The sequence below is a fragment of the Mobula hypostoma genome, chromosome 7 (assembly GCF_963921235.1).
Source record: "Mobula hypostoma chromosome 7, sMobHyp1.1, whole genome shotgun sequence".
NCBI lineage: Eukaryota > Metazoa > Chordata > Chondrichthyes > Myliobatiformes > Myliobatidae > Mobula > Mobula hypostoma.
Window position 1 is genome coordinate 19,705,993 of NC_086103.1, and position 12,514 is coordinate 19,718,506.

Here is a 12,514-nt window from a genome sequence, read left to right on the forward strand (position 1 = left end):
TGATTGTGGACTTCAGAATGGGTAAGACAAGAGAACATGAATCAATCCTCATAGAGGGATCAGAAGTGGAGAGATTTGAGCAATTTCAAGTTTGTGGGTGTCAATATCTCTGAGGATCTTGTCTGGTCCCAACATATCAGCTATAAAGAATGCAAGTCAGCGGCTATATTTCGTCAGCAGTTTAGGGAGATTTGGTTTGTCACCTAAAACACTTAAAAACTTCTACAGATGTACCATGGAGAGCTTTCTCACTGGCTATTGAGGTGCTACTGCACAGGATCGAAGTAAGCAGCAGAGTTATAAAATTAGTCAGCTCCATCATGTGTTGTAGCCTTCATAGTATTCAAGACATCTTCAGGGAGCGTTACCTTAGAAAAGCAGCTTCCATCATCAAGGACCACCATCACCCAGGACTTGCCCTCTTCTCATTGTTACCATTAGGAAAGAGGTACAGAAACCCGAAGGCACACGCTCAGCGATTCAGGAACTTCTTCCCCTCTGCCATCTGGTTTCTAAATGGACATTGAACCTGTGATCACTAACTCACTACTTTTTTAAAATTTCTGTTTTTGCACTACTTATCTTAATTTAACTATTTATGCGTACTGTAATTCAATATTTTCTCTATATTATCATGTATTGCATTGTATTGCTGCCGCAAGGTTAACTAATTTCACAACATATGCAGGAGATATTAAACCTGATTCTGATGCTGAATCTGACAGAGCTTCCCAGTGATATCATATAGGAATTGATAGCATCTCTTTTAAGATTGTATTACCTTAATAAATGTACTTTGTACAGGTTGTGAAGGTAAAGTCTGTGTTAATAGGTGTTGAGAAAATGTTTGGAACTCTTGAAGTTCTGAAGGAAAACAAATTTTTGAAGGAGATTTATTTGTGCCATGTTTGAGAGTAAGCTATGGAAAATTGTATTTCATTTTGATAAAGGTTGGACTGCATTCCCAGCACATCTTTATTGGAGGGAATTTTGTGAATGAGACAGCTGTTGCCTTTTTGAGGGGTATTTCAACTAATTGGTAGAAAGCTCAATAACGCAGAGTGAAGACTTTTGGTCAGTAAAAGTGTAGTTTAATGAAGAGCAACACACACAATGCTGGAGGAACTCAGCAAGTTAGGCAACATCTCTGGAAGGGAATGGGCAGCTGACGTTTTGGGGCGGTAACATGGAAGGAAGATTGGCCAGTGTATACAGGCAGAGGAAGGGGTGAAGCAAGAGCTGCCAGACAATAGATGGATCCAGGCAATAGGGTTGATGGAGATAGGCAGATGGGGGAAGGGAACAGTAGGAATAGCATTGTTGGATCCTGTTGATTTTGTGATCCAAAGGTTCTTCGGAAGTCAAGAATGAGGCATGAAACTTACTGGTTTTGGCCTTTTATTAAGTGTTATAAGAACAAAGAACAAACATAGAAAAAAAGACAAAGAACAAAGGAGTCTCCGTGATCTACTTAAAATATAGTTCAGACTAAATGGATTACAGGCATTCTAGTGATAAGAATAATTTATGGCATAGCCAGATTCAGTGGCATGACACCTGCTGCAGAGACATTTCCAGAAAAATACAGAATCAGCAATGATACAATTACTGAAAAATTCACTGAGCAATTACATGTGAATGTATAGACGATTATATATAAACAAGCATAGGCATAGTTCAAACGAAATTTTGTTATCAAAGTACATATATATCACCATATACAACTCTGAGATTCACCTTCTTATGGGCACACACAGTAAACCCAAGAAACGCAATAGAATCAATGAAACACCTCACCCAACAGGAAGGACAAACAACCAATGTGCAAAAGACAACAAACTGTGCAAATACAAGAGGAAAGAAGTACTACTAATAATAAATAAATAAATAAGCAATACATTCTGAATTGAATTGAATTGACTTTAATATTTACATCCTTCATATACATGAGGAGTAAAAATCTTTACATTATGTCTCCGTCTAAATGTGCAATATGTAATTTATAGTAATGTGTAATAAGTAATATGTACAACAGGACAGTCAATATAACATAGAAATACAGTTGTGTCAGCATGAATTGATCAGCTTGATGGCCTGGTGGAAGAAGCTGTCCCGGAGCCTGTTGGTTCTGGCTGTTATGCTGCGGTACCGTTTCCCAGATGGTAGCAGCTGGAATAGTTTGTGATTGGGGTGACTTGGGTCCCCAGTGACCCTTCACAGCCCTTTTTACACACCTGTCTTTGTAAATGTCCTGAATAGTGGGAAGTTCACATCTACAGATATGCTGGGCTGTCCGTACCACTCTCTGCAGAGTCCTGCGATTGAGGGAAGTACAGTTCCCATACCAGGCAGTGATGCAGCTAGTCAGGATGCTCTCAATTGTGCCCTGTAGAAAGTTCTTAGGATTTGGGGCCCCACACCAAACTTCTTCAACTGTCTGAGGTGAAAGAGACGCTGTTGTGCTTTTTTCACCACACAGCCGGTATGTACAGACTACGTGAGATCCTCGGTGATGTGTGTGCCCAGGAACTTAAAGCTGTTCACCCTCTCAACCCCAGATCCATTGATGTCAATAGGGGCTAGCCTGTCTCCATTCCTCCTGAGAACATGAGATGTAGAGTCCTTGAAAGTGAGTCCATAGGTTGTGGGAGCATTTCAGTGATGGGGCAAGTGAGGTTGAGCGAAGTTATTCCCACTGGTTCAAGGGCCTGATGACAGAGGGGTGATAATTGTTCCTGAACCTGGTGATGTGGGTCTTGAGGCTTCTGTTTCTTCTTTCCAATGGCAGCAGCAAGAAGAGAGCATGGCCTGGGTGGTGAGGGTACTTGATGATGGATATCGCATTCCTGCAACAGTGCTCCATATAGATGTGCTTAATGCAGAGAGCTTTACCTTTGACGGACCGGGCCATATCCTTCTTGGAGGAGTTTCTGTTCAGGGTATTGGCGTTTCCATACCAGTCTGTGATGCATCCAATATACTCTCCACTACACATCTATAGAAGTTTCTCAAAGTTTTAGATGTCATGCCAATTCTCCACAAACTTCTAAGGAAGTAGAGGCATTGCCGTGCTTTCTTCATAATTGATCCTAAGTGCTGGGCACAGGACACATTTTCTGAAATGATAACACCAAGGAATTTAAAGTTACTGACCCTCACCACCTCTGATCCCCTGATGAGGACTGGCTCATGACCTCCGCTTTCAGTGCCAGTTAAAGTTAACTGTAACGTTTTGTGGAGGTTAAACTATGAGAAAAATAATAATTTTAAAATTTTACACTTTAATGTAATGGCATAAGGCTGAACGGTGGTAAGTGGAAGTGTCGAAGGCCTACAGGTTAGTGAGGATAGTGGAGTCAGGAATTATTTCATATGTACGGGGATATGAACTGGAAAGTCTGCAGGAAGCAACTTCAATAAGAGTATTCAATAGTAAATTGGATGAATATTGGAAATAAATATTGGAAAGAACAATATAATGGGATTATCTGAACAGCTCTTTCTCAAAGGTCTGCATGGAGATGAGAGGCTGAATAGACAGCTTCTATTCTCTGACCTATTATTCATTCTGTAATGATATTTTAAATACTAGTACCAACAACTGGTGAGGGGAATAGCCGCATGATCTAGAAAATCCTCTTTAGGAGAGGAGAAGGATGTTGAAACTGCACTTAAATTGAAAGGGAATTTTTTCATTGAACTACTTTCTTGCAGACTGCTCGAAGACAAAGGCGGCTGTTCTGTCGTTACCACAACGGCAACAGTAACCCTCGGTTGCTCATTGCCCCCATCAAAGAAGAAGATGAATGGGACAGTCCGCATATTGTTCGATACTATGAGGTGTTGTCTGATGCAGAAATCGAAAGAATTAAAGACTTAGCCAAGCCCCGGGTGAGTGAAGAATACTGCTTAATTTCCTTTAAAAAGCACCTAACTGGCATCTTGTTGTGAAATACAGTTTTACACAACTGACTGTTTGATATTGGGGGCTGTGACATAAAGACATTTTTCGTTAGTAAAATAGGTGACCTTGCTGCTTCTATCAAAAGCCACAATGATGTGCTCTAGCAAGCTGTGTTTATTTGATATTCCACATTTTAGTTCAATTGTGCATCTTTCACTGTGGTGTTGAGGTGTACTTTGACCTTAATATGCATAATGCATTCAGTCATATATGGAAATTATTAGAGGAACTTCATTCAAATATTATAAAGCTTGCCTAATCCACTTGGAAAAGAATGATAGAATTAACAAATTCCAGCCATTGCATGATTAAACAAAAACAAATTTAATTTAGTGTAAGGATTCTAGTTTGGAAAAGAGAATTTTATTCCAATCTAATGGCTGGTAGCTATTTCAACTGCACATTGTCTGGCTTCCCTCCAAAAACAGAACATTTGTTATTCGGATCACTGTGCAACTCTGGTCCTGCAGACAAGAAACTGAGATAATCATTTTCAACTAAATTGAAAATGCCATTTGTTTTGTTGTCAATGTTTGGTTGGAGGAGAATGAAGGCCCGAATATCCCTATGATTACAGGGCAACTGCTTCTGGTTTGTTATGCTTATCCCACCACTGTTGATGTTAATTAAATATTGCCACGTCATAAAATATCGGCACATTATCTGCTGTTTTATAACTTTGTTTGGAATGGAGTGCTGGGGCTGGCTCGCGTTCCCTCGGAAAAGATATTAAAGGTAGTGGTAACGAGGAGAAAGGTTTCATCATCGAGGATCAACTCCTGTGCTTCCATGAAATGTACTTCTCGTTTTTTTAGAATTGCTGAATAGTTTGATATTTAACTGCAATTAACAATACTTGAGCAAATGATAAATGAAGATGGGGATTGAAGTTTTAACCAAAAATATTGGGAATACTGAACAGATCAGGCCACAACTGTGGGAAGAGAAGAAGAATAGGAATCAGAGTTAACATTTGAGGTTGAAGACCCTTCACCACAGCTGGACTGGAGTGAAAAGAATCTCCTTCAGCTGCAGGAAGGGTGGAGGGAGAGGCAGAGTGAGTATCTATGATAGGGGAAAACTGGGTCCTCATTCTGTATCCTTCCAGCATTTCCTGGTTTTATTTTAGATTTCCAGCATTTACAGTATTTTTAAAAAAATTCTTTCGAATATTTGTCAGTAGAATAAATCCTGAATTACGCCTCAGCCCCGTCATTGCAGCGACATTTGCTAGCATTCGAGTGCTGTGTCAGAAAATATTTGTTTCGGGATCCAGTTCCAAAGAATTCAGCACAAGAGTGTAGGCCGGGGTTCTCAACCTTTTTTTTAATGCCATGAAGCCTTCCTGTTAACCGAGGGGTCCATGGACCCCAGGTTGGGAACCCCTGATCAAGGTTAACCCTCCAGCACTGGTCTGAGGAACAACAGCACTGTCTGTTGTGTTAGGAGTCATTAAACCCTGTTCCGGACTGCCTCAGCAGAGAACAAAATTTGGCTTCCACAATATCCGAGCCTAATACTGTTCCCCAAGAAATATTACATCAAGTATCACATCTAGTTATTGACTGCTGTTGTGTGAACTTGTTACACACCGAATGCCAGCATTAGTTGCAAATTGCCTTGTTAGGGGTGCTACAGAAATGCACCCCTAATTGAGATTTAACCCCTAATTCCTTAATTGAGATTGTAACTTAAATTTCTGTAACTTGTATCGACTAAACAATTTTCATTTAAGGGCTGCGTGTTCACTGACCCCAGATTGACAATGCCAATGGTGAGAGTCAAGAAAATATTAAATATCTTTCATTCAACACTTGCTTTCCTGAGTGTAACCTATTCCTGCAATATTTACCACTGCACATTTGGTTAATATTTATAAAATTAAATGCTATGCAATTCTTTCTAGGCTCCATTCTACCCTCTGCATTCTCCCCATGATCTTTTACTTCACCATCTAAGCTGATTGAAACTGTTGTCACCTCAAAAGCCACATCGTTTAATAGATTTCTGAATAACTTAACTGGATCAGCAAGTGAATTGAATTATTTGTTGAGCAATGAGGTGATGTTTGTATCAGGATTATTGTAACTGTAAAATTATGATCCATGCATTCTAATCTCAGTGCTTTAATTCCTCAGCAGTCAGTTCCCCTAGTAAATAGATGTGAGGACTTTAAATCTAGAATTTTAAAAAAATACTTTATTATCAGTGGCATCAACAATAAGCTTTGAAATGCTTCCCTAAGCCTTTATTACCATTTAACTACTTCTGAGATGCTACTTAAAAGTAGTTTTCTACCCTACCCCATTTGTAGCTTATAACAAATTTTATTTGATAATGCTGCTTAAAATACTTTGGGACCTTTTGCCTTGCCTCAGGACACTGTATAAATGTGCTTCTCTGACTGCCAAAGTCCCTTTTTGAAACTGGTAGTTTTAAAAAATTTTTATTTGGAGATACAGCACAGTAACAGGCCCAACAAGCCCACACTGCCCAATTACACCCACGTGACCGCTTAACCAACCAACTCATTTGGAATGTGGGGGTAAACTGTAAAAACATGCAGTCATAGAGAAAACGTACAAATTCCTTACAGTGAGTGGCGGAAATTGAACCTGGGTCACTCTTGCTGTAATTGTGTTACGCTAACCACTATAAAACTGTGCTGCCCCATGTTTACATTAGTATTCAGAGTCAACAGTGTAATGGGTGAGTTGTGTTAAGCTTTGATTGAATGTAAGTGGCAGATTTCTTTTCTCAGAAGAGTAAATAACACTACAGATGAAATATAGAAATCTACAGCACATTACAGGCCATGTAACTGCCTAGAATTTCCCTACCGCATAGCCCTCTACTTATCTAAGCTCCATGTATCTATCTAAAAGTCTCTTAAAGTACCCTATTGTATCTGCCTCTACCACCTTTGCTGGCAGTGCATTCCACACATGCACCACTCTCTTAAACTTACCTCTGGCATCCCCCTGTACTTACTTCCAAGCACCTTAAAACTGTGCCCCCTCATTTTAGCCATTTCAGCCCTGGCAATAAAAGCCTCTGGCTATTCACACGATCAATGCCTCTCATCATCTTATACCTCTGCTGGAAATCTGAATCAAAATCAGTAAATAATGGTTAGCATTCAATAGATTATTCATCTGTTGAGAAAAGGTGAATTTAATCAGGGTCTGCCTATAAAGATTCTCAGTATAGAGACTGACACTTGTAAGCATGTCAGGGTTAAGTAAGTGTTCTGCAGCTTTAATGGATGTGTTATTGATGCATTAATAAGATGGAACACTATGATGGAACAAACAGTGCCTAAAAATGTATTGTAATTTCACTCCAATTGAATATTCTATCTTTGTTCTCTGCCACTCCTCGTGTTTAGTCTTTGTGAACACTATATGAGCCAAGTTGTCAAGATGACTTGGACCATTGTGTCCTGCTCCTTAATCTCACTGTTGAATTGAAGCTGAGACAGTGCCAGAACCCATAGCCATCTACTGGGAGATGGGATAGGGATAAACAACACACTTGGTCATTTAATTGGTAGTCAATATCGAACCTTGTTCAGATATTGACCCTAGGTTGGAGCTTTGCCTTTTATCGGTCCATATGTATTTAATTGCAAATCTATTGTTTGTGTGTGCAGAGAGCCAACTTACCTTCTGATCTTTCAATCTCACAGTTGGCCAGAGCCACAGTTAGGAACTCTGTCACAGGGATCCTAGAGACAGCGAACTATAGAATCAGTAAGAGGTAAGAGTGATTGCTATGACAACCAAAGCAGCCATGTTTTTTTTGATTGGCTCCATAGCCTGTTTGAACTACCTGCTGTCAAATCAGAAGGCCAATCAAAAACTTACCCTGGAGGCTTTGCTTGTTGTTTGTGTGTGTGTCCTGTGATTTATTGCATTTTATTTTTTTAACACAGCTGGCCCGAGCAACTGTGCGTGACCCTAAAACAGGTGTTCTAACTGTAGCCCATTACAGAGTGTCAAAAAGGTAAGCTTTGAACAAAAAGCCAGGAGTCTCTGGAAGTCAAAGCACATTTTACCCTTAAAGCTATCTCTGCAGTGGGATTTTAAAAAATGGCTTGCAATATTTCAGTAACTGCATGTGAAGATGTCAAGGTGGAAGGCTTACTGCTAGCACTGAAGCTTCTTGCAAATGCTTTTCCTGTTTCAGCAAATGAACTGCTGGAGGAACTCTGGATCGACCCACTGAGTTTCTGCAGCAGATAGTTCTTTGCTCCTGATTCCAGCATCTGCATCTCTTAATACCTTATCATCTATTTCAACCTTGCATTGTTTCAGTAGCAACCAGATCTGCTTTATTTTCTTCTATACACTGGCCCAATGCACACATGCAAATATATTCAGGACATGCCTTGTAAAACCTTTTGTATCTCAATGCATCTTTTGAAGTCTAAAGCAGAAACCGAATCTTCGATACTTTACGTTCAAGATTTATCTTTCTCAAACTTATTTTCATCTTCTTTCTCAAGTAACTGCACTCAAAGTTCAAAGTAAATCTTATTATCAAAGTACATAAATGTTACCATATTCATTTTCTTACGTTACCAGTACATATATGTTACCAGATTCATTTTCTTGTGGGCATACTCAATAAGTGTACAGAATAGTAACCGTAACAGAATCAATGAATCAATCCATTTAATCAACACTTCTTCAAAATGAATCGATTTTAGCAATTCATTGGTTCCCATGGAGCATAGCAGAATTACCACTGGGTGATTCTAAGAGAGAAGTTTTGGTGCTATAAAGAGAAAGCATCGAAATCCAGATCTCTGTGTTGAGTTGTTGTTGTCCAACTCAAAAAACAGCCTCATTTTTGAAAGGAGCAATTCTGTTTGAAATGCAATCGGGAGCCAAAGAATGTCCGTGTGGAACTGCAACAAGGTTGAACAAACTACGAATTGCTACCTTGTACTTCTTCCTCCCCTCCCCCCACCTTCTTATTTTGACCTCTCCACTTCCTTCTCGGTCCTGATGAAGGGTCCCAGCCCGGAACGTTGACTCTTTTCCATAGATACTGCCTGACCTGCTGAGTTTCTCCAGCATTTTGTGTGTGTTGCCTAAGAACAGGGAATGAGTTCAGTGGCAGTCTATAGATGCCACATCCAGGTTTTGAAAGAGAGGACTGAGTAAAAGTTAAGGCATGTCACAATCTGGGAGTAAGTAGGCACAATAGGTAGCAAATTAACTGAAATTTATATGCTTTAAGATGCCAGATTGAAATATTTTTTAAAGATTAGCTTTGTTTGTTATATGTACATCAAAACATACAGTGAAATGCCTCATTTGAGCCATCATTTGTGATGCGTTGGAGGCAGCCCACTAGTGTCACCACACTTCTGGCGCCAACCAAGTATGCCCACAAATCACTAACCCTAACCATACATCTTTAGAATATAGTTTGAAACCAGAGCACCCAGAGGAAACTAATGTGGTCACGGGGCAGAACATACAAACTCCTTACCAACAGAGGTGGGTATCGAACCCTGATCAGTGATCACTGGCACTGTAAACTGTTCTGCAAGCATACTGCCTACAAATTAACCAGGTTTAATTAAATATTTTGTGTGGCCAAGTGGTTAAGGCATTGGACTAGCGACCTGAAGGTCGTGAGTTCGAGCCCCAGCTGAGGCAACATGTTGTGTCCTTGAGCAAGGCACTTAATCACACATTGCTCTGCGACGACACCGGTGCCAAGCTGTATGGGTCCTAATGCCCTTCTCTTGGACAACATCGGTGTCGTGGAGAGGGGAGACTTGCAGCATGGGCAACTGCTGGTCCTCCATACAACCTTGCCCAGGCCTGTGCCCTGGAGAGTGAAGACTTTCCAGGCACAGATCCATGGTCTCGCAAGACTAACGGATGCCTTTTTAAAAAAATTAAATATTTTAAGGCATACATTTGTGCCAATAGAGATTACTGATTAAAGTGCAAAGATTAAAAGTAAAAACTAAATGGAAGATGTCTTTATTTGGTTTTTGTAAGACAAATAGGTTTTTCTGGACACAAGGAAGTCTGCAGAGGCTGGAAATCCAAAGCAACAATTGCAAAATGCTGGATGAACTCAGCAGGGCAGGGCGCATCTATGGAAATTAATAAAGTCGACATTTCGGGCCAAAAGCACTAGAAAGGATGGAGAAGACATCAGAATAAAAAGATGGGGGGAGGGGAAGGATGATAGCTAGAAGGTGATAGGTGAAGCCAAGTGGGTAGGAAAGATAAAGGGCTGGAGAGGAAGAGATCTGATGGCAGGAGAGTGTGGACCATAGGAGAAATGGAAGGAAGAGGTGCACCAGAGAGAGGTGATAAGCTGCTGGGAACAGACAAGAGGCTAGAGTGGGGAATAGAAGAGGGGAGGGGAAGGGAATGCAGTCTGAATGTGGGATGGAAGCATATTCAGTAATTGTTTCAAGAATGAATTAGAGAAGTACTTCAGAGTATTTAGAGTGTAAGAGGGATGCAGCTGGCGGAGCTACTATCTCACGCTGTCAGAGACCTGTGTTAAATCCTGGCTTTGAGTACTGTCTATGTGGACTTTACACATTCTCTCTGTGACAGCTTGGGTTTCCTCCTGGTGCTCAGGCAACTTCCTACGTCATAAAGACGTGCCAGTTGGTCGGTTAATCGGCCACGGCAAATTGCCCCTTGTGTGGTAGAATCTGCTAAGAGAGGTTGGGAACATGAGGAGGATGGAAGGGGATTGGTCTATATGGGTCAACACACTAAACTGCTGGAGGAACTCAGCAGGTCGGGCAAGGCACGTTTCCTGGAAGGACACGTCATTGTACTAGTGAGTCTGAGTGAGCATGTAGTCAAAGAGTCGGAGGGCAGCAGAGATCACAAAGGGGGAACAGTGAGAGGTGGTCTCGCCGAACACCCGTTCGGTTTAGACTTCTTCAGGGTAGGCAAGTCTCAAAGAGACTTTGCAATGGAGCAGAAAATCATAAACACAAGAGATTCCACAGAAAAAGGTATATGGATAATTAATAGTTGTGGGCTCAGGGCTGTTTCTTTCTATGACTTATTGATTGAGATACAGCATTGAATAGGCCTTTCAGGCATTTCAAGCCATGCCATCTGCAAAAAACCTGATTTAACCATAGCCTAACCATGAGCAATTAATAATAATTTATAATTTACAATTTATAATGAGCAATTAACCTACCAACTGGTACATCTTTGGACTGTGGGAGGAAACTGGAGCACCTTGATGACTTGAGTATTTACTGCCAGCGCTGCCATGATATATGGGTGTACAGCAAACTCTCTATACAGAACAAAATTATTTTACTCAATTCAAGAGTAGAATGATCAAGATCTACAGCAACTTCTCCCAATAAAAGCAGGTTAAGTCTACCAGAAAACTACAACAAAAAACAAAAACAAATCTCAAATCTTGCTCACTTACAACAGCTCACCCATCCAATCTGATTTACAGTGAGGTTGACCAGCCATCTACACTTTGCCCAGCTGGAATGTTATAAATAGCTGCTTTGAAGGGGAGATTCTGTGTGGTTATAGGAAAACTGCATGGATGCATAAGAGTTTCTGCAGATGCTGGAAAACCAGAGTAACACCAGAGGTCAGGCAGCATCCATGGAAATGAATAAACAGTTGACGTTTCGGGCCGAGGTCCCTCATCAGGCCTGGAAAGGAAGGGGGAAGAAAGCAGGTGGATGGGATGAAGTAAGAAACTGAAAGGTGATATGTGGAAATGGTAAAGGGCTGAAGAAGAAGGAATCTGATAGGAGGGGATGATTTCTATCAATATCCTTTAGGTCAGGGGTTCCCAGTCTGGGGTCCTTTCTTAATGGTGTTGGTCCTTGGCATAAAAAAGGTTGGGAACCCTCGAGTTAGATAAATGTTTCAGAAGTAGTTGCACAAGTATGTGGGCCTCATGATCACAACTGCTGACTCTAAGGTGCTTTTCTCTAGTGTGATAAATGTTATAATTAACTCCCATGATTTATCATTCAGTTAGTTACAGAATTTAAATGGGTTTTGTACCATGATAGATAATGCACCAGAGTGGGGTTTGATTTACACTGAGGAAGGTTGGCAGTCATCAAGATCAACAGCAGATGGCATCCTGTAGCTGTTCAGTTGCCAGGATTTTCTCTTGTACACTGAAAGTAGCACAATGACTTCCCGCTACTGAATGTTACTGTGCACAGACATTGATATCCTGGCTGCTTGGCTTAAATTAACAGGCACAAGGTACGATGCGGGGGACTTCTTGTTCGTGGAATGTCTTGTATCTTCTTTCTCTCTTCATTTCTTGCTGATGAGGCAGTCATTTATTGGCATCCCTAAACATGCCTGACAAGTTCGCAGTGAGCCAGTTCGACTTGTTGTGTTTTTTCTAGTCAGCATACTTCCAAGGTACTGTTTGGTCAGGAGTTCTGAGGTGCAGACCCAGCGATTGTGAATTTTCAAGTTCAGTGATCTGTGTGAGATGAGGAGAACTTGCTGATGTTGGCAATCACCTGCATCTGCTGTCCTTGATCTTAAC

At 40.8% G+C, this 12,514-nt stretch overlaps 1 protein-coding gene across 8 annotated transcripts in view; it reads left to right on the plus strand.

Moving 5' to 3' along the window:
• The window catches only part of LOC134349176 (prolyl 4-hydroxylase subunit alpha-2-like), a 157,878-nt gene that overhangs the window by 91,336 nt on the left and 54,028 nt on the right, over positions 1–12,514 (plus strand). For 6 of the 8 annotated variants that reach the window (XM_063053118.1, XM_063053123.1, XM_063053116.1 and 3 more), the window contains 2 exons: positions 3,715–3,891; positions 7,899–7,969. In XM_063053118.1, coding sequence (XP_062909188.1) covers positions 3,715–3,891; positions 7,899–7,969 — 248 coding nt within the window. Of the gene's footprint in view, positions 1–3,714; positions 3,892–7,652; positions 7,724–7,898; positions 7,970–12,514 lie in introns of all 8 variants that reach the window. The other 2 variants (XM_063053117.1, XM_063053121.1) reach the window with 1 other exon arrangement.